Here is a 27457-nt window from a genome sequence, read left to right on the forward strand (position 1 = left end):
AACACCTGGAAAGCCAATAAAACATAGCTTCCTGGGCTTGTCCCAGAGATTCTGATTCGGGAGGTTGAGCTGGGGCCCGCACCTTGAACTTGCATTTCTAAGAGGCTCACTGCTCGTGGCAGTGCTGCTGGTCCTGGGACCACACTGGAAGAACCACTATTTCAGATCTACTGGGTATCACAGGCAAGCTTTTCTTACCCCTCCAATCTCAGTGTTTCTGCAGAGAAGAGAAAGAAATAGGAACTTTTGAGTTCTATCCCAGATGCTTATATGTATGTATAGCATCAGTTGATTTTCACAAACATAAAGTTGTATAATCTGTATTTTCTGTGAGGCTGTGGAGACTCAGAGAGACCACGTAATTTGTCCACAGCCACAGAGCTCGTCTGTGTTTTGACCGGTTTTCCGAGTTAATGCCAACTCCTATTGTAACTCCTGTTATTTTCCTCACAAGGAACAGGGTAGAGTTGAGGGCAGCGGAGGGAGCCTTCGCATCTGTCGTCAGGAACACTCGGGTTACTCTGGTGTTGGTACAGATTCTCCATTCACCGAGACCCAAAGTGTGTGGCACCAAGTGGACTTCAGAAATTTGTCACTGATAAAACCTTTTTGCTTAAAAACCTTGTAAGAGGACGCCATTATTAAAAAAGAATGGAATTTCGGAACTTTAGAGTCAACTTGAAGATGGTACAGAAATTTCTGGCATATTTTATTTGGCATTTCCGTTAAATCTTATGCTGAGAGATTTGGGGTGAGGTTAAGACAAAGGGATCTGCAAATAATTTATTTCTTTTATAAAAGTCTGTTTTCTGAAACTTCATAAGGACATACATGAAAGCATATCAAGGCAAATACAAGTGAATACAATACGGTGAAACACTTTTTCAACAGCAAAGTATATATTTGCATGTGCTAATAAATTTCACTCTGTCTCATTGTTCAGTATGAATGGGAACAGCCTTTATAAAATGAACACTTAGAATGATTGTCCTGAATAATCCTTTTGTTTTGAATAGTCAAAAAAAAGTAAAAGTAGGTTATAAGAAATTTTAGAACTCTGTGAAATTATAGTCCTGCGGTTAGTTGATCTTACTAAAACCGCCCTTAAACTCTGGTTTACCTCGCCGAGTACAAAAGATACATGTGGTGTGCGAGATCGTGGCTGTCCCACAGGGCTTTAGGTGTGCATATTTCCCCCGCCAGGTAAAAATACTGGAGTGGGCCAAAGTGTGGGGTTTTTTTAATATAAGAAGAATATTGTTAAAAACAAACACATTAATTTGGTAATGACAGATCCCATGTTGATAATGCTGCTAAGGAATATTGTAATCCAGTACAGTTGGAAAATAGGAAACCTGTAGATGTGGAACTTAGATTTTTAACTAAGCGAGTACGTTTAAGGTTATCATGCTGCTTCAGTATTCCCCTCCCCATTTTGACCTTAGGTAACGAACATAGAGAAACGGCTCTGTTTCTTGGTAAGCTAGTGTAATGTTTACTAAACTCCGCGTTTACGTTCCTTGCTGCCTTCTCCGTTTCTCTGCTAGATTAAGTGTGGCTTCTTCCTCTCCAAAGATGGCACTGTTAACCGAAATAAGTAGGCTCCGGATTTCAGGGGGTGACGGCACGTCTTTGTTCCTTTGCATATATCCTGGCTCTTGCTCTCAGCTCGGAGAGGGATCATCCATGTGCCCGTGCCACTTCTGTCCCCTGGTTTGAACTTGTTGCAACAAGGACTTTCTTATTCAAGTTGGAATCTCTAGAAGAAGCTCTCTCTTTCCCAAACCAGGGTGTCCTAAATGAATTTGGCTACTCGCGTAGTCCTCTCGATTTGGGATGAATTTTCTCTTCGGAAACGTTTGGAGGGTTGTAGGTGTCCTCTTTTCAACTACTTTTTCTCTCTATTTTAGAGGAAAATAAAAGAAGAAACACATTGAAAATTTTTTCTCATTTGAGCTGGGCTCTTGGTTTTGTGGAATTGGACTGCAGTCCTAAGAATTTCTTTCCTTTTTTTTAAAAAAATTAACTTTTAAAATTTAGATGTAATTGACCTGTATCATCACCATTATGTTAGTTTCAGGCGTACAACATAATGATTCAGTATTTGTCCATATTGTGAAACGATCACCATAAGAAGTCTAGTTAACATCCATCCCCACACATAGTCACCCCCAGAGAATATCTTGAAATGATCTTGAAGCCCTTGTCCTGAATGAAGAGGAGAGAGAGGTCAGGTACAACCCTTGCATTTTCCCCAGTGCTGGATTTCTGTATTCACCAGCAGGATCTCCATTCCTGCAACCGAATAGGTACGTCTTCAATAGAGATGTGCCCTTCGTTACTGCTGTCCTTGAAAATGTGGCAACATTTCGTTAACTTAGATTTATCTAACCAACAGTTCTTTATCATTTGAACTGGACTAGACGGAGTCCACCCTTCTGTCCGTGGGCAGCATTTGCTGATTACCCCTCAGGCCCTCCTCCCTCCCCAGGAGGGATAGATTATGCTGCCAATGGCTGTGTGCTGGGAGCACCGTGCCTGCCAGTGCTGCCTTGCCCACACTCTGGCTCCTGCTCTCAGACCTCAAGCACCGCTTCTCCCTGCGCCACCTTTGGCTTTACGCCTCCTCAAGAACCGTAATGGCTTCGATAGCTGCGCCATCCTGTTGGATTGTAGAATAAGCACGTGCCAAAGTACTTGCAAAGCTCGAGCAATACAAGAATGAAAGTGGGGGTAGGAATGACGGGCAGGACTCAGATCGTCGGTATTTAAAAAAATGAGAGGGGCGCCTGGGTGGCTCAGTCGGTCAAAGCGTCTAACTTCGGCTCAGGTCATGATCTCGCGGTTCGTGGGTTCAAGCCCCGCGTCAGGCTCTGTGCTGACAGCTCGGAGCCTGGAGCCTGTTTCAGATTCTGTGCCTCCCTCTCTCTCTCTGACCCTCCCCCATTCATGCTCTGTCTCTCTCTGTCTCAAAAATAAATTTAAAAAATTAAAAAAAAAAAGAGAACTTTAGGGCTTCTCTATTCTTCCTCCTTCTTCCCCACCCCCCACCCTGCTACGTGCAGCAAGTTCTAATTACTATATCTTCCAAGGAGAGGGAGAGGGTTGAGGTAGTGAAGACAGGCTTCATGGGGTTGGTGAGCCCCCAGGTGGGCTTTGAGGACCGTCCGGGCGAGTGTTAGGGGTCAGCGTAGACGTGGTGGCCAGCCTTGGCTCAAGGGGAATTGGAGAACAAGTTTGGAGAAGAAACCGAAGACTAGATAGGAGACGCTGCATATTTAGGGTAAGATTTTTGAACCTGATAGTTTTTAAATGTCTTTCACAGGGTTTTGGTAAAGGTGTGGTGGCACGGAGGGCGTATGTTAGAATTCGGACTCTGGAAGAGTGTGGTCGGAGAGATTGAAAAGGAGAGTGATGGGCAGGAGGGAGACTAGCTTAGGTAATATTATAATGAGCTAGGGATGATGTGGGCGCCTGGGTCCCGTGCAGGTACCGGAATGGAGTTATGTAAGAGTTGCTCCGTCATTCTTTCCTCTGTTGGCAGTTGGTTAGACCATGTGCATTTGAAAGCAAATAGCATGTACTTTACAGGGCGGCCGGGTGGCTCAGTCAGTTAAGTGTCTGCCTCTTGATTTCTGCTCAGGTCGTGATCTCTCGGTTTGTGAGTTCGAGCCCTGTGTTGGGCTCTAAGCTGACAGTAAGGAGCCTGCTTGGGATTCTCTCTCTCTCTCTCTCTCTCTCTCTCTCTTTCTCTGAAAATAAATACACATTGAAAAACCATGTACTTAAAAAAAAATGTCATATAAACTTTTTGCTTGGTTCCTCTCTGTATGAGGAGGAGCCTCATACAGAGGTTATTAGCCTGCTGCTAATACAGAGTCTATTTATAGTCATTGTCCGTGGGACACCCAGCGAGAGGCAATAGTTTCTCCCTGTGCTACCTGGCAAGGCTGGTGTTTTAAATTTTTTTTTTTTTTTCCAACGTTTATTTATTTTTGGGACAGAGAGAGACAGAGCATGAACGGGGGAGGGGCAGAGAGAGAGGGAGACACAGAATCGGAAACAGGCTCCAGGCTCTGAGCCATCAGCCCAGAGCCCGACGCGGGGCTCGAACTCACGGACCGCGAGATCGTGACCTGGCTGAAGTCGGACGCTTAACCGACTGCGCCACCCAGGCGCCCCAAGGCTGGTGTTTTAAATCAGAATTTTCCAACCTGTATTACGGAGCCTGCTTAGTTTACAAGGTTACTTTTTTTAAATTTCTCAATTCAGAGTTTTAGATGATATGCTGATGTTATTTGTGAAATTTCATCTCTCTCTTTTTTTTTTGTTCTTTAATTAATCTCCTGTCTACTCTGCCGTGGCCTTTTTTCCCCGGTGAATGAAGCAAGGCCTTGTCCAGAAAGTACACACTGGAAGCCTGGGCACAATTTCTCTCTTTTATTTCTCTAACTTGTTATTTTGAAATCATTTCATACTTACTAAATAGTTGCAAAAAGAGTACAAAGAATCCTGGTTTACCCTTCATCCACATTCCTCAAATGTTAACATTTTACCGTGTTTGCTTTATTATTCTCTCTCTCCCCGCCTTTTCCTCCCTGCCACACCCACTGCCTTAGACACACTAATTTTTGCTCTGACATTCGTGCTCTTAACGTTTGACAGTAAGTTGCAGACACGATGCCCTTCGGCCCCAAACACTTCAGTTTGCATTTCCTAAAAACAAAGACATTCTCTTAGACAGTCACGGTCCGGTGGTCTATTTCATGTACTTCATTCGACTTGTGCTAAATTTTTAGCCCTACTTACGGTTCTTTATAGGACATTTCCCCCCCACCCCCCAGTCCACTCTACAATTCATACTCACCTGTTTTATTTAGTTGTAATGTCTCTTTATTCTCTGTTCTCCTGGGGTAGTTTCTCAGTACCTGTCTTTCCTGCACTAAACATTTTGGAGGAGTATAGGTCATTTGTTTGGTATAATGAACGTCCCTCAATTTGTGTTTGTCCGATATATGATCATGGTTAGGTTCAGATTATGCATTTTTGCTAGAAATGCTCCAGAAGTGATCTTGTGTCCTTCGCAGTGCGTCGTGTCAGGGGGCACACGATGTCTGTCTGTCGCATTGCTGGTGAGGTCAACTTTGGTCTCTCGTGTTAGGGGGTGTCTGGCAAGGTTCTGACCGTGTACTTGCTTTACTGGATGACTTGGGGAAGACGGGAAGGATTTCCGTGCCCCTCAGTGGTTGAGAAGTTTTTTGGTTTTTATTTTCCTTGCAGGTTTCTCAATTTCCCTCTTGCTTTTGTAAAACTTTACCGTGCGCTTTCCCAGGAGCGACTCGCTTTTTTAACCTCATTTCCCCCCACACGGTTGTCTTTCCAAGACTGCCTCCTGGTGTCCAGGATGCACTTTTAAGGTTGCCTCTTTGCTGTAGTTCTCTCTTTAACCCCTCCGTTTCAGTGGGCTTTCCCGCTGAGCGCTGACTTTGACCTTCAGGACCACAGCTACCGCCCCCTTCTTTCTTCCACTCCGTTTTTCCCAGAGTCCCGTTGTTCCTGCTCTACTGCAGCATATGCCTTCCTAAGAAGTCATCATGCTGTGCCAGATCGCACCATAAAAGCCACAGCACCCGTGGGGAAGATGGGTTTGGGGGCGTGCGATGGGTTGCCAGGGCCGCCGTAACGAAATACCACAGGCTGGATGACTTCAACAGCAGAGATTTATTCTCTTCTGGGGGCCAGAAGCCAGAGGTCAAGGTGTCGTCGCAACGGTTGGTGTCTTCTGACATCTGTCTCTTGGCTGGTAGACGGCCTCCTTCTCCCTGTGTCCCCACAGGGTCTTCCCTCTGTGAGTCTCTGTCCTAATGTCCTCTTCTGATAAGGACACCGGTCGTGTTGGGTTAGGCCCCCCTCGGATGACTTCCTTTTACCTTAGTTACCTTTTTAAAGGCCCTATTTCCAACTCAGAAGTACTGGGGGGTTTTAAACATACACATTTGGGGCAGAGGGGACACACAATTCAGCCCCTAACGGGGTACAGCACTCAAAAAATGTCAATGGCACGTTTAAAGGAAAGATAGGAACCTAATAAAAACCGTAGCGCCATTTTGCCCATGTTGAGTCATTAGAAATACACATAAATACTCCAATAAATATGGTGCTTTAGAGAAAGACCTGGTGTTTGCTTGTGGGAGTGGCTCCGGGAAGGACTGTAGCTCGTGGGTTATGTTACCAGGTGGAAAGCTGTGACAGCCGACCTGGACGGCGGTGGCTCAGAACTGTGGTGAACCCGGGCAGCTGGTAGGTTTTTGAGGGGTGCGGGCGCGTCTCCTAGTCCTCCCGGCTCGGTTCTGCCGCGCTAAATGCCGCTTTCTGCATTTACCCACTACTGTTCCTTACAGGTGAGGAGGCTCGCAAGCACATGGAGAACTCTCCTTATGTTCTACTTGTTCCCTAACGTATCGATCATATTTGAACCCCAGGGTTTGCATTTTCAAAAAAGAGTTACAGCTAAACTGACGGCAACCCACTGGGCTATGGTGTTTATTTATTTATTTTTAATAGATATATAGATAATCAGAAATCATTCTAGCCTTCTGGTTATCCCAAAGGCCTGGGACATATGGTTTTATTTGTTCTTGCTTCTTAAAGTTGTCTTTTTGCATTTTGGAGGATTGTTGGGAGATGTGGTGTAATTCCTCTTTGTAAAATACTTCAATCCCAGTAAGTTAATTTTGTCAGTTAATGTACTGTATAGTGAAATTTTATTGTAACACCTTCTTTTCCTCTCTTCTCTTTCCACATGCCTTCTATGACCTATTTGGTCAGACTTTAGGGTTCTTTTTTAATTTTTCCTGAAGTTTCATTGTTTCAATAAGATTTTTAAATTTTGTAGCCTCGTGGGCCTGAATAATTTTTAAAGATTTTTTTTTTTTTTTTTTGAGAGAGAGAGGGAGAGAGAGAACGTGTGCACACACACGCACACCTTAGGTGGGGAGGGGCAGAGAGAGAGGGAGGGAGAGCGAGAATCCCAAGCAGGCTCTGCACTGTTGACTGGGGTCTGACGTGGGGCTTGAACTCGTGAACCGTGAGATCATGACCTGAGCCGAGATCAAGAGTTAGATGCTTAACTGACTGAGCCTCCCAGACACGCCTCGCCTGAATAATTTCTAAGCAGAGTTTGGAATGAAATTAGGCAGTCTTCACTTTGAATGATTGTAATGCACACATACATACATTACCATGGTTTACTTAAATGATAGCAGTTCTGTGGCAACATGGTTCACCCTTCAGCTACCCCAGTCGATCAGCTGTGCCTGTGTGTAGTGTGGACTTTGCTCAGTCCGCAGATCATTGCCTAAATAACAGATGTGCACCGTGACCAGTGACAAAGCACAGCACCTTTTTTCACCTCTCAGCAACCAGTCACTTTGTGTCTGTTAATTCTGTTCACATACAGACAACAAAATGTGTAGTTGTAGTGGTAAACCCACAGGTCATTTAAACATTTTTTTAACGTGTATTTATTTTTGAGAGAGAGAGCAAGCGAGCATGAGCGGGGGAGGGGGAGAGAGAGAGAGGGAGACACAGACTCGGAAGCAGGCTCCAGGCTCCGAGGTGTCAGCACAGAGCCCGATGTGGGGCTCCAACCCACGAACCGTGAGATCATGACCTGAGCCGACATTGGACACTTTACCGACTGAGCCACCCAGGCGCCCCAACCCGCATGTCATTTTATAAGGATGAATAATTGAAAGGGGGAATTGGCCAACGAAAATGAAAGTGCAGCCAAGAAATGAAAGGCGATGATGTTAGAAGTGAAATTGGATGTATCAGAAGATTTGAGAACATTGACAGCAGGACCAAGAAGGGATGGACTGATTAACATTGGACCATCAGGTGAAGCTATAGCAGATTGCAAGGATTAGGGAAGGCCACTGAAGATCTCCATCGTCGACTGTTTCAAGTTGATGAGACACGTTGGAAGGCAACCCCATCAGGAACTTGTGCCACAAAAGACGTAAGATCTTGAAGTGGCTGTAACGGAGTCAGGCACAGGGTAACTTTTGCATTAGGAGGCAACACAAGGACTCCTTTAAATTAAAACTGGTGCTTATCTACCAGTCTGAGAATCGCAGAGCGTTAAAAAAAACACAAAGGAGCATCTCGACCGGTCACTTGGCAGGCGAATAAAAGATCCTGGGTTATAATCTCATTGTTTGAAAACTTGCTTCCATTGTGTTCTTGTCCGGAGGTAGGCACAATAATTTAATTTTTGAAGCATGATTGCTACTGTTAGATAATGCTCCAAGTCACCCTGCTTCTCTTGGGGACTTGAATGGATGGGAAAACTTGAGTTTTGCTAGCAAACACAACTTCATTAATGGAGCCAGTGAACCAAGGAGTTATTTTAGCCAGTAGAGGCTAATTTATTTCCTTCCTTCCTTCCTTCTTTCCTTTTTTCCTTCTTATAAAACCTAGGACCTTAAATGGACTTTCAGACAGGTTATTGATGCTACAGCTAGAGATCATGCATTTTCTGTAGCTGAATTTTGGAACAGATATGACATACAGCATGCATTAGAAGACGTCCAGGCATCACAGCCAGAAGTAACAGTGACTAATATGTGCAGAATGGCAGCAACTTTTACCACACTCTGCAAATAAAGTGTGCAAATAAACCCCTTGAGGGATTGGAGCTGAACAGAAACAGAGTTGCAGAAGGAATAGCTGACCAGGCAAATGTTCTTCACCTGGCCGCCATTGGACATACTGGAGATACGGAGCTATAGGAATCTGGTGAAGGCAAGTTTTTTGGCATAAAGGAGGCAAGGATCAAAATGTCCCAGAGGAAGTGATGCCACCAAATATCTTCGCATTAAAGGAGCTCTTGGAGATAATCATGAAATGACAAAGAGTAAAATGTTGGCAGCCAATCCAGACTTAGCAAGAGTGTGGCACGGGGCGCCTGGATGGCTCAGTCAGTTAAGCCTCTGACTTCGGCTCAGGTCATGATCTCACAGTTCGTGGGTTCGAGCCCCGCGTCGGGCTCCGGGCCGACAGCTCGGAGCCTGGAGCCTGCTTCAGATTCCGTGTCTCCCTCTCTCTCTGCCCCTCCCCCACTTGCACTCCGTCTCTCTCTCTCTCCCTTAAAAATAAATAAACGTTAAAAAAATTAAAAACAAAAAAGAGTGTGACAGTTTGTCAAGGTATGGAAAAGGTTCTCTCTTCGTATCTTAAGTGATACAGCCTAAAGAAGGCAAGCCCTGTTCCAAGCACTTTTGAGCTTCTTACGAAGAAATAAACACTTTTTCATTCCCAGTTTCTAATGGTTTAAATCACAGCATGCTAAGTCACCATTCGTTTTACTGTTTTGTTCGTCCCTCTCTCCATTAATAGAGAGCCTTTAATATTTTGAATAGCGGGTTTCCAAGGTCATAGAACAGTTGTAGCCTCTCCCATTGATTACGAAGATGACTCGGCACGATTTCGGCCGGCACCTTCGCTTTGACTGCACAGCACTGGCGGGCAACGTGGGGACTCGAGATACAAGTCCCTTGCCTTCATCCCTTCGGCAACCACCGTCAGCTGTTTTAGCGTCTGCGCTGAGCTGCTGACGTGCTACCCGCTACCGCCGCCTGTCTCACATTGTCTCGCCTTCCCTGTCCTTGTCGTGGTCTGTTGAGTTGGCAGAGCTGTTTTCCGGGGGACGTGTAGGTCGTCTGACTCGGGAGGAAGTACTCTACTCCCGGATCAAGTCTTCCTCTCCCTGCCCGTCTCCCCGCCCCGTAGCAGTGCTGTCTTCCCCTCGTGCAGCTGTGCCTTCGGTGGCCCTTTGCTTCCTGCGGCAGGTGCGTGGAGTCTCCTCCACAGTCTCAAGGTCTCATCAAGGCCTTTGCCTTTTCGAACGTCTTCGTCTTTCATCTGGGCTCCACCAGGCCTCGTTGTTTCCGGTGTTGGATCCCTGTCCTTCTCTAGAGCGCCCTGGGGAGGTGAGATGGCTTCAGGGAGGAGCAGCCGTCTCGCCTGAGTGCCTGGCACCGCAAAGCCCTCCGACAGCCAGCGACTTGCATGAGGCACAGGAGGGGCCGGGGCCACGCCGTAGGACTGCTTCCTCGGTGAGCTGGAAGGACGGGGCTCCGGATGGGAAGAAAAGTGGCAGCAGATGAAGACCTCTCCGCCTGGCCGCAGAGAGATCAGAACCTGAGCGTCTTGGAAAACGTGCCAGCGGGAGGAGCCCTCGCTCTCTGTCTGGTCCACACCCGCGCTCCCGCTGGGCCCGGGCATGCCGCTGGGAAATGTGTTCCCTCGCCTCGGGAAGAAAGGCCCCCAGTCCACCGCTGAGAGGGTAATGAGAACGGAATGACGGCGGAAAGCTTGCCATATGGTGGGGAAGACCAGAGACCTTTACGTCCGTAAACCGTGAGGGCGAGACTTCCGCCATCTGGTCTGGGGGCCTCACCAGGTCAGCACCCTGTGCGCTGACCGGCTGGCTCGCCGACGAGCTCTTGGAGCCTAACTCTGGGTAAGCAAGGGTGGCTTTTAGATGTGTTCCGCTCTGGGAAGAGACGTGGGGTGTTTTCGAGGTCATCAGGCAAAAGCGACGAGTGACCTAGCTATTGGGTGCCTTGTAATTTTACGACGTAATTATACTTAGAATTGAATCATAAAATACAGTGGCGGGATTAGAGGGAGCGGTCTGGTCAATGTTGCAGGTTGCATTAATTTCAGATAAAATGAAATTAGTGTTCCTTCGGCCTGTTGAGCCCAGTTACCGGATTGCTGTATTCAGTTGGGACTGACTCAATTTAACAAAATGGTACTTTTAGAGGTTTTGAGGGTAATGAGAAAATGGAACAGAAATTAAAATTCTCTTTCGCAGTTTGGACAAAATAATTTCTGTAAGCAGCAATTAAGAAGGTCCATGCAAGAAATTCACTTCCTGCTCTAAATTTCATTTAGTAAGGTTTCATAACCTTAAACTGCCTTTTCTTTTGCCTGCAAAGCGTTAGGACTTAATGCAGGTCAGCGTCCTCTGCGTTACGTGACTTGACCCTTTTTTAATGGGTCAGAAAGAGGTGGGAACGGAAAGGAGAGACTGGGAATCAGTCTTTAAAAGACAGAGAAAGTTACAGCTAAGTTAGAGATTCTTGCCTGTGTAAAAATCAGGAGTATTTGGGGAAACTCTGAAGCCAGTCTATACCGTTGGAGGCAAGTTTTACGTGGCTTCGGAGCTGGCGGAGAAGTTTGTCCTTTCTTGTGGGTACGGGTCCTAGAGAAGATCAGGGGTAGGCCAGCTTGACCCACCCGTTAGGATGTCCCACAGTGGAGCCAGACCTCTGGGTTTTCTTTGACATTCACTGGCTTCTGGGGACATAGGTAGATTGTTCAAAAGCCAGGCAAACTATAGCTGGCAGTGTGCCAGTTCTGTATGACAGCCTCCAGTGTGGTGACATCCACACCGTCGTTACCATAATGATTTTTTTCTTGACCAGTGGTATCCTGTAGCAAAGGCACACTTTGGACATTTAATAAACCAGAAGTGCTGCCAGCTGTTACTAGGTGCTGTCCCAGAGGGTACGGATAGCTGATGAATGTTAGACTCATTGGAACGGTGTGCTAACGATCCCGACCTCTAATATCCCATCCCACCAACATTCCCGAGCCCGTGCGCCTCACATTCCATTTCTTACTTGTCCTGGGTAAACGCCCGTGGGAACTCAAACCAAGGTTGGGCAGAGTTGATACGAGGTGGGTGAGGGAGCAAGGGTTAGAGAGGTGGAGTGGGGGGGGGAGGGGGCGGGGGAGGGCCTCTCCTGACTTGGAGAGTCAGAGCCACGTTCACGTCCAACGGTGGAAAGGCCTCTTGATCAGGGTTTGGTATGTGGAGAATGGAAAGCCGAGTTGGTAAGCTTTCTTCTTTTCCTCCGAAATTCCACCCTGATAACGACAGAAAAGCATATTTGACCTGCACGGCATTAAAATATTTGAGCATTAAGGGTCAGGGGTTAGGCTTGGAGGAGCTGTTGAAGCCGGGCTAAATGCAACTGTAGTGGAGATGCGGTATCTAAACACACTACGGGATAGGTGCACTATTTCTATTAGTAACTCGTGTTTGATTTTTAAAGAACACAGCAGGCCTTTGAAGGCAGTTTAAGGACTGGGTGTGGAAGGGGGTGTGGGGGAAGGAAATCTCAGCAGAATGCTTTTAGATACTTCCTGTTATATAAATGCTACATACTTCTCATGCCTTCAGACCCGTAGCAAATGGGAATGGAGCCCGTTGAGGCTTACATTTAATTACTGTTACAAAGAAAGAATGTAGAAACTGTGTAGGTAATGAAGGGACCTTAAATACTGGCATAAAGTGCAAGTTTTAATTTTTCATCCGAATCCTGTGGGTGGCATTTAAAGATGGTATCATGAAATATACTTGGACAAAAAAATAAGCGTGTTTGAGGTTTTAAAAGTGCTTGTGTTTAATCCGTAAGACGCTCTGTGTCAGTCCCAGAGTCCATCGCCAGGTGGACATACGGCACGATGAAGAGCCTCTTTTATTGTGTCCCCAAAATAGCTCGATGCGTTTATGTAGCGACACTGTAACGTGTGCTCGTGATCCGTGCTGATACTCTGGCACTTAACACTTTCTGCTTCTAAATTCCTTATTTCTCTCAGTTGTGTTTTAATTTTTCTCTTTTTACCCGACTCTGACATAGCTAGGGCTGTCTGTATCTGAAAGCAGATCACGAAAGCTTTTCTCCCTTTGTTTTCAGAAAATTAATAGAAACGCCTAAGACCCTGGGGGCCGTTTTTCTGTTGTAGCCTGTGGCACTCGGGGATGAGAGTAGCTATCGACTGGTAACACCTCCTGTTACATGCATGCCAAATCTGTCAAGTTCATTGCCGTGTGGCTGTGTGAACCGAGATAGTCCTATGGTCAGAATGTGTGGATTTAAGAGCTGCCGCATCACTTAGCAGCTCTTTCTGGACAGTGCTCTGCATTTCTCTGAACCATAGAGTGTTTTGTACCATGAGGACTCATCATATCTATCTCATGGGATTTTTGTACATTAAGGAGTTGGAATACATGGACAAAGCAGGCGTGACTCACTGTATATCTGAAGCACATTTCAGCAAGGCCACGGAAATTCTTCCTTTCCACGTAAGTAAGGCTGCCGCACAATTTCAAGTTACTTACTTATCGATTTTAAATTAATTCAGCCCAGGGGCGCCTGGGTGGCACAGTCGGTTAAGCGTCCGACTTCAGCCAGGTCACGATCTCGCGGTCCGTGAGTTCGAGCCCCGCGTCGGGCTCTGGGCTGATGGCTCAGAGCCTGGAGCCTGTTTCCGATTCTGTGTCTCCCTCTCTCTCTGCCCCTCCCCCGTTCATGCTCTGTCTCTCTCTGTCCCAAAAATAAATAAACGTTGAAAAAACAAAAAAATTTAAAAAAAAAAAAAACAATAAATTAATTCAGCCCATATTCATTGAGTGAGTACTATGTATGTTATTCTGGGTGCTCGGAGGATACAAAGATCAGCGAGTACAGATCTGGACCCCACAGCGTCTAGAATGTATGACTAGAAATTAGTCAATATCCTAAGAAAGGAATGGATGAAATACTTCGGGATTCAGGGCGGTCAGAAGGCTATTGGATAGGAAGTAATCTCTCAGCTCTTAATCCTGAGGTGTAAGACTGCCAAGGGAGAACAAGGCTCTTCATGAAACATCTCCTCACAGATTGGAAACAGAATTCTGTAGATCTCGATTCAGGCTTAGACGTGTAGCTGTTACCAAAGCACCAAGTGGTGGATGATAGGGAATCTGTCCCAACATATGACACCGTATGTGAATTTGGCAGAAGGGAAGTTTCATGCCAGGACGAACCACCATAGTGTGTGAACGTGGCCATTTCCGAGGGAGATGGCTCTCTGGCGTGGCCAAGGAGTGTGGTTCTTCTCTGTGTGAACTATGGCGCTGATTTTAGAACGTATGCAACCGACTCGAAAGAACCTAATGTACTATACCAGATTTAGACATACCTAGGAGCTCAGCCATTCATCAGATATTTACTGAGCACCTAGTATTTATGCTAGACCTTGAGGGGAGTATAATGCTGAATTATTTCATGACTCAGACTGGTAAGAGAGATAAAACCTGTTATACATGTAGCTCAAATATACAAGATACGACCATTGAAAAGAGATACATAGATTCCTGGCGTCCTCGTGTCCCACCCAATTAACATCCCCTTTCAGTGTCAAATCGTCCCAGTTGAGATAATAAGTTATATGGTCCCTCTGGCTTGAGGATTAGGTAAAACTTGACTTTGTGGAGACAGAGAACAGTCTCTAGGTAAGGATAGTACCGTGAATAAAAAAAAAACATGGGCAATGGGAAGGCTTTGGTGTTCAGTTTGGAGCTTTGGGAACAGGAAAGGGAATTATTAGAGATAAAAGTCGGGAAGGCCCGTTGAGGTTCTGGGTATACCTGAATGCCAGACCACATATATACCTTGCATTTTATGTAGCTGGCCACGGGAATGAGTGAACAATTTTTCTCTTAAGATTTATAAAGATCCTCGTATTTCCTTCCAGACAGAGTAAAGGGCTCTTTTGGGGGCACAGGGGTTTAAAACAAAATTGTTAGGGGCCCTGCCAATTAAGGATCGTATATATTTCTATCTAAGTCCGTGGGAAAATGAGATCTGAATTACTGCAATCTACAGTGAATATTGCAGAATCCAAAAAGTCATTACACTTCAGAGCATGAATTGACTTTGAATCAAAGCCTGTTGTTTTACAGATGAAGAAAACTTAACAGTCAAAGAGATTGTTAAGTGTTTAAGCTCTTCGAGTGAGCTATGGGCAGAGATAGATCCTCGCGACCCTGATTTCTTGCATAGTGAGTACTTCACTGTAGAGCTGTATTCTGGGGCCTCTGTGATAACGTCTAGCCCGGTGATACCAATGTCATCGTGTCTCGGCTTAGTTGTGATAAAGTAAAGATGTCTACTCTACTTCAAGGATGTTGAAGCCTACTTTTTAAAATGCCAAGTGCCTAGAAATTCCTTGAAGAAAGCAGACATTAAAAGGGAGATTGTGAAGCCATTTGCTTCTCGTCTGTCCCCGGGTGTCAGAGCGCATGCTACCTATGGTAGAAATCATGAAGGACAAAAATTAAGAGCAAGGACAGGGGCGCCTGGGTGGCGCAGTCGGTTAAGCGTCCGACTTCAGCCAGGTCACGATCTCGCGGTCCGTGAGTTCGAGCCCCGCGTCAGGCTCTGGGCTGATGGCTCAGAGCCTGGAGCCTGTTTCAGATTCTGTGTCTCTCTCTCTCTCTGCCCCTCCCCCGTTCATGCTCTGTCTCTCTCTGTCCCAAAAATAAATAAACGTTGAAAAAAAAAAATTAAAAAAAAAAAGAGCAAGGACAGTAAGTACCATTTTCACACATTGAAACAGGATTTTAAATTATGGCTTGGGTAGAAATGCAAGAATTTTTAAAAAATATCTTTCATTATGAAATGTTATCTTTTACAGCAACAGCAGAAAGTGTCATAAAGTCTAGATCTTTGTATTTTTAAAAACACTTGGAAATATTAAAATTAGCAAAATTGATCAAATAAGGACAGGCTTACAAATCATTGGCATGCAAGCACTTTATTTTGCTCTAATTAGACACAATCATGATTGATACTCATTGAGGTTAGATGTGTTACTATAAAGCTGTAAAGGTCTGAGGAAGGACCGAAAGCATGTTTTGTGTATTTTTTTATACTTTATGGAAAGTTAATGTTTTTTTATCATTATATTTCTGGATGTCCATCAGAGAAATCCGGAGAAAATACCTTTGGAATGACCATGGTGCATACCCAAGCAGTGGGGTGAATATTTTCATGCGTAAAAGCCTAATTGTGTATATCACATAATATTTATGGTAAAGGAAGTAATTTTGGAGATTCAAGACTTGATATAAAGAACGGAAGTGTTATATGAAGGGCTACAACTTTCTCTTGTAAGCCATTAGTTGAATCATCAAATAAACGTATCATGTAAAATTAGGTTTTCATCCCAGGAGCACTTTTGGAACCTGATTCTGGCTTATTTAATATAGTGTAAACAATCAGGTAGAAGTCGCTATAAAATCAGTAGTTTCTCACAGACATCACTTAGAGCTTCAAAAAGAAAGCACACTTCGAAAGGATGGTTTTATTTTCTTTGGGAACTAGGTTTCTCAAGTTACTTAGAGAATAATAGCTTTGGGAGTGCCTGGGTGTCTCAGTAGGGTAAGCACCCGACTCTTCATTTGGGTTCAGGTCATGATCTCATTGTTCGTGAGTTCAAGCCCCGCTTTGGGCTCTGTACTGACAATGCAGAGCCTGCTTGGGATTCTCTCTCTCTCTCTCTCTCTCTCTCAAAATAAATAAATAAACTTTAAAAAAAGAGAGAAGGAATAGTAGCTTTGTTGGACAAAACAAGCACACAGCTGCAGCAGAAATAATGGTGAGAGGTTTATTCCAGATGCATATCCAAATGCTTATTAGAAACTCAGAAGGGCAAAGACATATTAGCAGTTGCTATGGCCTTGGCCAGAGAATGATTTCCACTGTAGAAAATAGTGGGGGGCGCCTGGGTGGCGCAGTCGGTTGAGCGTCCGACTTCAGCCAGGTCACGATCTCGCGGTCCGTGAGTTCGAGCCCCGCGTCGGGCTCTGGGCTGACGGCTCAGAGCCTGGAGCCTGTTTCCGATTCTGTGTCTCCCTCTCTCTCTGCCCCTCCCCCGTTCATGCTCTATCTCTCTCTGTCCCAAAAAGAAATAAACGTTAAAAAAAAAAAAAAAGAAAATAGTGGGTCTTCTTTGATCTGTCATCTGTCTTAAAACGTCAGATTCAGGAGGCAGACGCTTGAAGTCACAACGGGGGATGAGCTAGCCAGGCCAGCCTGAGGCTGGAAAGGTATAGAAATAAAACATTCTAAAACCTTCCATGAGTGTGATCTCCAGATATCTGACAACAGCTGCAGGACTTCCATGGGCAAACTTTTCAGCTCTGAGGTCCTGGAGTTTTTGTCATTTGGAAGAATGTGTGGGTCGGGGGGGGGGGGGGTAGTTGAGGCGGGGAGGAAAGCACGTTGGCCAGGTTTGGGGCCTGGTAGAGTACTGCAAAGAGGCGGGGACCAGGGGAACTCAGAGCAAGTCCTCCTGGGGGAACGCTGGAGCCTCGGATGTTGAAAGGCGCTTTTGGGGCATAGTTTTTCACTTATACTGATTTTTTATTTGATTTTTTGAGAGCGTGGTAGACATAATAGAGCAGAGAAATGGTCACCTATTAGGACATTTAAGAAGAGGGATTCCTTCAAATTAATGTGTATTGCTGCTTTTTAAATGGAGAGAGAAGGTAGCTGATGAGAACTTAGCATGACAACCACCATTTCACATGCATCCAGATGGAATCTTTCTCTAAACTGCCTTCATTTCTTCATACCATTCACGTGGTCCTCAGCACAGACCGCCTTATGTGATACTATTTCTGTGTGTGCTTTATCTTCCCGGTTAGACTGTAGCCTCTTTGAGAACAGAGTCAAGGGTTCAAAAATGAAAATAAAAGCATTAGTGTTGTGCTTTAACAGTTTATGGAATACTTTCCATATATATTGTTTGGTATCTCTTAATGGTGCATTGCACGTAACAGGCTTCTAAATAAAATCTAGAAGAAAAAGATATATGATGTGTATTTTCTATTTTATTTGAGATTCACTAAAACTTGGTTTATACTAAAAGACCACATTGGCACGATTTTCAGATGTTTAGGTTATGTGCTTTCGAGTTCCAAAAAGTCTACTGTACGTAAGTTCCAAGCAAATGTAATGTTATCAATTTATATGAAATTTACTTAGAGATACACCTGAAATCAGTAAATAGAGACAATAGAGAAAGGTTTCAGACTTTTGAAATTAAAGTTGGAAACTTATGGGAGATTTTACAACTTTATTTCAATCCAAGTTATATATGTAAGTGATTAATAAACACAAAATAAGTTTGTGGTCTCCTGATTGACTTCCTCGCACCCACACCTGATTCTCTCTCCCCAGAATCAACTACACATGTAGATATTTAATGGTTTCTTTTGGTATTACCTCTGTGTTTTTATTTTTTATTTATTTAATTTTTAAAGTTTATTTATTTTGAGAAAGAGAGAGAGCGTGAGAGAGTAGGGGAGGGGCAGAGAGGGGGGGGAGAGAGAATCCCAAGCAGGCTCCACACTGTCAGTAGAGTGTGGAGAATCCCAAGCAGGCTTGAACCCATCAACTGTGAGATCATGACCTGAGCCAAAATCAAGAGGCTGATGCTTAACTGACTGAGCCACCCAGGAGCCCCTACCTCTGTTTTTAAATAGCATATTTATATGTCTTAATTTTTTAGTTGTAGGTTTTGAGAATCAACTTCCTGCTCTGGATGAGGATTCAGCTCTCTTACCGGTGCCCTTCCTGCACACACACACTTCCTTTCCCTTCATCATCTCAGAGTATTCTGTAGCCTTGTAAAGAAATCAGTATTCAGTGTTTACATTTTTGACTATGTAAATATTATTTCTGGATGACCAATCTAGTGTAATAGAATTGAATTTCCTTTGTGTTTTTTTTTTTTTCCTGTGGTTAATAATTATCTCTTTTTTTTTCCCCATTGGTTCTATTTTCTATGTCCCTTTCACCAAGTAGCTGCCAAAATTATAAAGCTCCTCTCAGTGCATTTAAACACAACAGATGTTCTTTTGGTTTCAAACTTCCTGCCTCCTTCTGTTCTTGGTCTCCACTTCAGACTGGTTATCACTATAACTGCTACACATGTCATATGTTTATGGGATCTCCATTTACTGTCATATCGTAGATTACATTTGTCGTTTACCTGTGCTAGATATTTTAATTTTTGGATCCCAGTCTTCCTGGTTTCTTCTGTCATTTTGGTAGAGTTCTGTTAGAAAGGGGCCATAAGAGATGAATTTGTTGGGGCTTCTCATCTCAGAAAATGCCACATTATTGTACTCTCATATCTGATTGATATTTTAGCTGGGGATATAATTCCAGGTTGGAAATAATTTGCATTCAAAAATCTGATGATATTGCTCTACTGACTTGTAGCTTTCAGTCTTGTGTTTGAGAAGTCTGATGACTCTGATTCTTGCTTTTCCAGTTTTATTGAGAAATAATTGTAAGTTGAAGGTATACAACATGATATTTATTGTGAAATAATTATAGAAGGTTCAACCAATATCCATCATCTGATATGCATATGACAAAAAAATAGAAAAAAGAAAATTTCTCCTTGTGATGAGAATTCTATGTGTTTATTTTTTTTGCAACTTTTCTGTATATCATATAGCAGTGCTAGTTATAGTCACCATATTGTACATTCCATCCCTGGAACTTATCTATCTTATAACTGGGAGTTTGTACCTTTTGACCACCCTCCTCCAGTTTCCCCTTCCCACACCTTTGGCCTCTAGCAACCACGAGTATGATCTTTTTCTATGAATTTGTTTGTTTTATAAGATTCCACATATAAGTGAAATTGTCCAGTGTCTGTCCTTCTCTGTTTGACTTAGTTCACTTGCATAGTATCTTCAAGGTCCATCCATGTTGTTGCAAATGGTTGAATTTCCTCAATTTTTAAGGCTGAATAATATTCTGTTGTATGTATATACCATAGCTTCTTTATCCATTCATATATCGATGGACACTTAGGTTGTTTCCATGTCTTGGCTGTTGTAGAGAATGCTGCAATGAACATAGGGGTGCAGACACCTCTTGGAATTAGTGTTTTCATTTCTTTTGTATATATTCCCACAAGTGGAATTGCTGGATCCTATGGTAGTTCTATTTTTAATTGTTTGAGGTTCCTCCATAGTGGCTATACCAGTTTATATTCCCACCGACAGTGCACAAGGATTCCCTTTTCTACGCATCCATACCTACATTTGCTATCTCTTATCTTTTTTGATGATGACCATTCTAATAGGTGTGAGGTGATACTTCATTGCGGTTTTAATTTGCATTTCCCCAATGATGTTGAGTATTTTTTCATGTACCTGTTGGCCTTTTGTAGATCTTCTTTGGAAAAATTTCTATCTAGGTTCTCTGCCCATTTTTTTAAATGGGCTATTTGCGGTTTGTTTGTTTTTGCTGTTAAGTTCTATGAGTTCCCCAATATTTTGGATATTAACTCCTTATCAGGTATATTGTTTGCAAATTTTTTTTTCTCATTTTGTAGGTTGTCTTTTCACTTTGGCGATGATTTCTTTTGGTGTGCAGACGTTTCCTCGTTTGATGAAATCCTACCTGTTTATTTTTTATTTTGTTGCTTGTGCTTTAGGTATCATATTCAAAAATTCATTACCAAGACCCATGTCAGGGAGCTTTATTCCTATGTTTTCTTCTAGGAGTTTCATGGTTTCAGGTCTTACGTTTAAGTCTTTAATACATTTTAAGTTAACTGTTGTGAGCAATTTAAGACGGGTCAGTTGCGTTCTGTACATGTGAATATCAAGTTATTTCGGCACCATCTATTGAAGAGACTGGCTTTTCTCCACTGAGTATTTTGCCTTCTTTGTCAAATATTAGTTAGCCTTATATGCTTGGGTTTACTTCTGGGTTCTCAATTCTGTTCCCCTGGTCTATTTGTTTTTCTGCCAGTATCATAGTATTTTGATGCTATAGCTTGAAATCAGGCAATGTGATGCCTCCTGCTTTGTTCTTCTTTCTCAGGATTTCTTTGGCTCTTCGGGGTCTTTTGTGCTTCCATATAGATTTTCAGAGCGTTTTTTCCTACATGTGTAAAAAATCGCATTGGAATATTGATAGGGATAGCATCAAATCTGTATAAGGCTTTTGGTAGTATTGACACTGTTAGGATTCTTCCAGTTCTCTCAGCATGAGATACCTTTCTGTTTCCTTGGGCCTTCTTCAGTTTCTTTCGTTAATGTCTTATAAATCTCACAGCAGGGGTCTTTCACCTCCTTGGTTAAATTTATTCCTAAGTATTTTATTGATTGATGCTACTATGAATGGGATCCATTTTTTAAATTTCTTTTTCAGAAAATTTATTGTTAGTGGATAGCCTCTCTGGTTCTTAATTTGTTTGTTTTTGGTGACCTCTTTCCTCTCGGAAGCTTTGAGACTTTTCTCTTTGCCTTCATGTTCTAAAATTTAACAATGTTGCGCTCTGATTCAGGTCTTTTCTTAACCATGGTTCTGAGTGGGCCATATACAATTTCGAAACCTATGTCATTCCGTTCAGAGAAATTTTCTTGCACTATATCTTTGATAATATCTTCTCCTTCATGTATACCTTATTTTCTGTCTCTGAAACTCCAGGCTGTCAGATATCAGTCCTCCAATTTTCCTGTCTTTTCCCTTCTTCTGTTGATCTTACTGTCTGGGAAATTTTCTTAACTTGATCTAACACTTAATAATTGAGTTCATTTCTACTATCATATTGTTTATTTCCAAGAGTTTTAATATTCTGGATATTTTTCTTTTGATCTGTTGTAACTATCTGCAGGTGCTGACTGAAATGTCTGCTAAATTGAAATTTTCTCCTACGCGTTACATTGCCTGTTTCATTGTTTCAGGATGTTTGTTTTATTTTTTTATTTTTAATTTTTTTAGTGTTTGTTTATTTTGGGGAGAAAGAGAGACAGAGCACAAATGGGGGGTGGGGGGGGTCAGAGGGAGAGAGGGAGACACGGAATCCGAAGTAGTCTGCAGGCTCTGAGCTTCAGCACAGAGTCTGATGCGGGGCTCGAACCCACGAGCCATGAGATCATGACCTGAGCCAAAGTCAGATGCTCAACCAACTGAGCCACCCAGGTGCCCCTCAGTATGTTTGTTTTAAATGTTTATTTATTGGGGCGCCTGGGTGGCGCAGTCGGTTAAGCGTCCGACTTCAGCCAGGTCACGATCTCGCGGTCCGTGAGTTCGAGCCCCGCGTCAGGCTCTGGACTGATGGCTCAGAGCCTGGAGCCTGTTTCCGATTCTGTGTCTCCCTCTCTCTCTGCCTCTCCCCCGTTCATGCTCTGTCTCTCTCTGTCCCCAAAAAAATAAATAAACGTTGAAAAAAAAAAATTTAAATGTTTATTTATTTATTTTGAGAGAGAGAGAGAGAGAGAGTGTGCGTGTGTGTGTGTGTGTGTGTGTGTGTGTGTGTGTGTGTACACGAGTGGGGGAGGGGCAGAGAGAGAGGAGGAGAGACAGAATCCCAAGCAGGCTTTGAACTGTTAGCACAGAGCCTCATGTAGGGCTTGATCTCACAAACCATGAGATCACGACCTTAGCCGAAATCAAGAATTGAACACTGAACCAACTGAGCCATCCAAGTGCCCCAGTGTGTTTGTTTTAGACTCTGCTTTTATTTTACAGGTTCTTAACTTCTATGTTAGACATAATTAATATCAGTCATTCTGGTTCTTAACTCCTTCAAGGCACATGAGAGGATTAACTTCCCTGCTTTTATGTGACTTGTTTTGGCCAGTGTAATATGAATAGAAGTGATGTGCGTGTCTTCCCTGCCCACAAGATGCATGTAACCTTGGGATGGAGGTGCCACAGTCACCCGGAATGTGTTCTGGAATGGCTGAGCCATGCTATGGAGGCCAGTTGCCTAGAGGAGTCATCCAGACTCACTTTGAACTTGGCTCGGGTGGGAAATGGGTGATTGTTCTGTTTAGCCACTGAGACTGGCATTGGTTTTTACTGCAGCGTCACCTGGCTTGTCCTGACTAGTACAGCTATCAGTCCTATTTAAGAATGAGGCATTTAAAGCTCTTTAGAAGCTCTGTGTTTGTGGGTCGGGCTTCACTGGGTAGCCATCGAGCTCAGGCTCTCTGCTGTGGTACTCCCAGACGTTCGTGTCAACAGCTGTCTTCTCCCGCTCTTTTTAGTTTTCCCAGGGAAAGCTCCACCGTCGCCTACCTACCGTAAACGTAAGCCCAGCTACCAAGATTCTACAAGCTGGGTAGGGAGAAGGGGCTTGGGAGGCTGGCCGGGCAGTATGTAGACTGCCCCTTAATCCTCCTTTCTGCCATACCAGCTGCCTGGAAGCCCACAACCCCTCTCTGATTGAGTCTGTCTAGAGAAGAAACCTGCAGTTGCTGACCAGGATGGGCACCAGCAGGCTGACTACTTCCAGACGGACTTCCAGCTCGTCCTCCCAGCCCAGCCTAACGTCTGAAGTCCTCGATGCTGGAATTACAGAACCGTGTTAGGGGTTTGGAGTGTGGATCACTCAGCTTCCGAGCTTGCTTTCTTGCCGATTAGGTTTCCTATTTCATGCGTCTGCTAAGTCGGTTACTACTCAGCCAGCCATTTGCTTTTCACTACCTCAGATTTTGTTGCACTTGTCCGTTGCTCTGCCCTTTGTCGTTTTGTGTTTATGCCTTTTTTCACCCCATTTGCTGTGTTCCAGAGGCGTGTGTTCCAGAGGAAAACATGTGTTGAGTCTGTTGTGTTTATTGGAATTTCCTTAATGAAGGATGTTCCCCCACCTTTTTATTATAAAAAATTTCAAACAGACAAAAAAAGTAGAATGAATGCACATACACCTTCGACTTAGATCTGACAAATAACTTATGGCGGTATTTGCTTTATCCTCCCTTCGTCTGCTTTTACATACATGTGTATATTATATTTATATCTATGTTTAGCTTTTTTGCTGGAACATTGGAAGGTGAGTTAAGATACTATGACCCTTCCCTACTACGTAGTTTTGTATACATCTTCCAAGAACAAAAATATTCTCTTACACATCATAATACCAATTATCACAGCTATGGAAAGTCAAAAAAGGTTCTATGATATTACCTAACATCTAGTATATTTAAATTACCTTAGTTGTTCCGAGAATTCTTTTATAACCTTTTTTTCCCCTTAAAAATTGGAATCTAATTGAGATAAACATGCTGTAATTGGTTGTTATTTCTCTTTTGGACTAAAAGCAAATTCTTCAAACTTTTTGGGTTTTGCATTTTTTTCTTTTAATTCATCTTGACCAGTCCCAGCACCTATAGAACTGGATAAATAACTAAAGATGAGGTCCTGGTAAGGAGAGGGGAATGACCATATGTGTGAACGGGCTGGGTTTTATTTCAGAAAGTAATTTTAGTGGCTTGTTTTTCTAAGTCAGGGGTTACTCATCTAAAAACTAACCAAGCAATATGCATTGCACATTCAGTTCATTAGCATTGTAGATAAAGAAGCAATATTTATCTTTGCAGTGATGAAGAACTATATTTAGCGCTTTTCCCGGCCCACCCCACTTCACCTTGTACCCTTTGCCAGCATTCAGCCTCATGACTTGTGTTTGCTTCACAGTGAATCTGAGTCGAAGCTCAGAGGGCATGCATTTTTGTTTACGACGAAGGGCTGATCTCTGAAGGTAGTATGGTTATCAGACATTCCTGGCATTCCATATGTCTAATTCTTAGTGCTTTGAGGGCCTGATGCTATGCCAGAGGAAAGTAGAGAGTGAGAGCACAAGGAAATACCACCAGAGACAGTCTTCGTATAAGTTACAAAAATTCAGTCATGTGTTTAACTAGCCAAGCGAATGCTAGGTATGGAATTGATTTGTAGCGTGTTCGTGCCCATCGCTTAGCCTGCTTGGGAACATTTCTTAGTTCTCTCAGATTTGGTTCTTGAAATCCCAACCCTGGAGGTTTAAAAGATTCTGTGATTCTTTTGGTTTGTGTGTTAGCTGTCCTCGGGGCCAAGATGAGGTGCTTTCCAATGCAGAAGTCTAGTATCCCGAAGGTGATGTAGTGTATGGTCGATGGGGGCATCGGTACAGATGCAGTGATTGGCGGAAAGCACATTTATTGATCGCGTGTTGAATGAACACCGGCCTTTGTTCTGGACACCGAGGACTGCGGTGGTGGACAGGACGGTGGTGAGGAGGTACCAAGAAAGACCACATCAGTAAGCAAGACGAATCAGACCTGATAGTAACTTTGAGGAAATCAACTGAGTGATATGATGTATAGTGATTATTTTAGATAGACTTGTGTATTACTCAGCCCTGCTGAGTTAACAAGCAGCCTGCAAATCTCAGTGACTTCTACACAAACGTCTGCCTCTCGTTCATATTATATCAAGTCAATTAAAAAACAAAATAAGAAGGAAGATATAGTCACCTAAACTATAAATTGAAGGGATGGGGATTACACGTGATCTATTAAACTGGTCACTGAAAACATGTGCTTTAAACGAAACTTCAAATTTAGGGGCACCTGGGTGGCTCAGTTGGTTAAGCATCCGACTTCAGCCCAGGTCATGATCTTGTAGTTCACGGGTTCGAGCCCCACATCGGGCTCTGTGGTGACAGCTCAGAGCCTGAAGCCTGCTTTGGATTCTGTGTTCCCTCTCTCTCTGCCCCTCCCCTGCTTGTGTTCTCTCTCTCTCTCTCTCTCTCTCTCTCTCTCTCTCGTTCAAAAGTAAACAAAGCCTTTAAAAATAAATAAATAAATGAATAATAAAAAATTCAAATCTGGCTCAGTCCAGTATACGCATGTCACAGAAGAGGCGAATTAGGTCCCAGTGTTAATACCTTAAAATTATAACCTTTAAATTTGATAGAAAACAGTCTGTTACAAAGAAATGGAAGTAAACTGTAGGATCTTTGGTCAGAAGCTTTAAATGTTTGTTATACTCCTTTGATGTACACCAAGAAAAGTTTAGGAATGGCTAAATGATAGAAAGATGTTTTCTGTTCATAATGAAGACATTATACCTAAAATACTTGAATGGATGTTTCCTCCTCTTAACGGTGACATTATATATAAAATATGTGAATAGATACTCTATAGAAACTACTGACCACAACTTAACTAAGTTTAAACAGTAGGGGGCGCCTGGTGGCTCAGTTGGTTGAGGGTCTGACATTTCATTTCAGCTTAGGTCATGATCCCAGGGTCGTAGGATCGAGCCCTGCGGCTCCGCACTGAGTGTGAAGCTTGCTTACGAGCCTCTCTCTCTCTGCCCTCCTCCCCCACTCGTGCTCACTCTCGGTCTCTCAAATAAATAGGTAAATAAATAAATTATCTTCAAAAGCCCGTAGCCGATGTTATCCCCAGAATTTCCAAGTAACATTTATGGGTCCAGGCATACATTTCTTGCCTGTTTATAAACAGTCAGCTTTGAAACAAGCACGCCTTCCAGCAGGTGCGTTTCCTCTGGTATGAGAAGCCTCAGGTACACAGAGGCCGAGGCCTCCTGCACCTCAGAGCTCTCTTTGGAAGCAGTCGGACGCGGTTTAATTTGTGGGAATCTGGTCAGACGTCTCCGTGGTCTTCACGTTCTCGAAGACCTGTGTTTACCTGAGACTCCCTTCTCCACTCTGGGCCCCTGCAAGGTCCCTGACGGTGAAATGCTAGATCCTCCGTTTGGGTCGGTCCTCAAGAGACCCCTTAACGCAAGACCGACCGGGCTCTGCTAATAGGATCACCAGAGCATCGAGGAAACTTTTCCAGTCAAACCTATCAGGAATGCAGTGCTCACGGGGCCAAACCCACACACTTTCTTGGGGCGTTCATCCGGGCAGGCTTGACAAAGTGGGGATCTGCTGAAACAACACAAGCTTCCCGTGACGAACAGTATGCCATGCGTTGGCTTTGTCCCTACGTGGAACAACGTCCGTAGACGTAAACTATAAATAGTCAAAACCAGAGGGTAGGAGTGAAGCACCAGATACGTCCCCACAAGTCACCAGGGCTTTTAATTCTCAGAATTCTCCAGCCTTGAAACCAGCGGCCTGCTCGTGGTGGCGACCAGAACCCGGCCTGCCGTAGCTGTGCCCTCCATCCCACAGCCACCGGGCTCGGGGCTGCAGAGCCAGAAACTCCCCCACACCAGGCACCTCGGCCTGAAGTCACCTTCCCCTGGGGAGCTGCCCTCCTGTGAGCCTGTGGGTAGCTGTGCAGCGGGCAGTGCCTTCTGGAATATTCAGTCCGGTGTTGCTTTTAGATACGGTTCAAGTGTCCATCAGTACTGGACTGTGCTGAAAAGGCTAAATAAAGCGTGATCTAAACCTGTCAAAAATGAGATGGCAAAGGAAAGGTCCCAAGTTACATTGTTGAATGAGTAAAGTGAACTGCAAAATGACACCTGCAGTGTATTATTTATGTTAACGCTGCGAATGGTTTTCTAGCTATGTGCAGAGATGGATCTGGAAGGATACGCACCGCGCCGGTAAACGTGGGCGCTTCTGAGGAGAGGGGTGTGGGGACCGCGGCGAGAGCCGGCCGTCGAGGGAGGTGGAGAAAGTGAGCCGTGCGGGTGGAGGCTGCGTCTGGAGGCTGAGCCTGCAGGATTTCTGATGGATTGACTGCGGGGGGGGGGGGGGGGGGGCATCAGGAGCTGTGACTCCAGCATCTGGGTTGAAGATCATGGCATTTTCCAAGATGGGGAGTCTCAGG

General features: G+C 44.0%; 1 protein-coding gene across 3 annotated transcripts in view; it reads left to right on the forward strand.

Annotated features, from left to right (window-relative positions):
• WWC2 (WW and C2 domain containing 2) overlaps positions 1–27457 on the forward strand; it is a 213023-nt gene that overhangs the window by 59204 nt on the left and 126362 nt on the right. Inside the window, exon 1 of one of the 3 annotated variants that reach the window (XM_086703162.1) lies at positions 26232–27230. The exons of the other annotated variants lie outside the window; for them this stretch is intronic. Coding sequence (XP_086559288.1) covers positions 27202–27230 — 29 coding nt within the window. The 5' untranslated portion in view covers positions 26232–27201. Of the gene's footprint in view, positions 1–26231; positions 27231–27457 lie in introns of those variants that run through there. 3 annotated transcript variants of the gene reach the window in all.

Source organism: Puma concolor, chromosome B1, assembly GCF_028749965.1.
Source record: "Puma concolor isolate L17-30 chromosome B1, mPumCon1.1.hap2, whole genome shotgun sequence".
Taxonomy (NCBI): domain Eukaryota; kingdom Metazoa; phylum Chordata; class Mammalia; order Carnivora; family Felidae; genus Puma; species Puma concolor.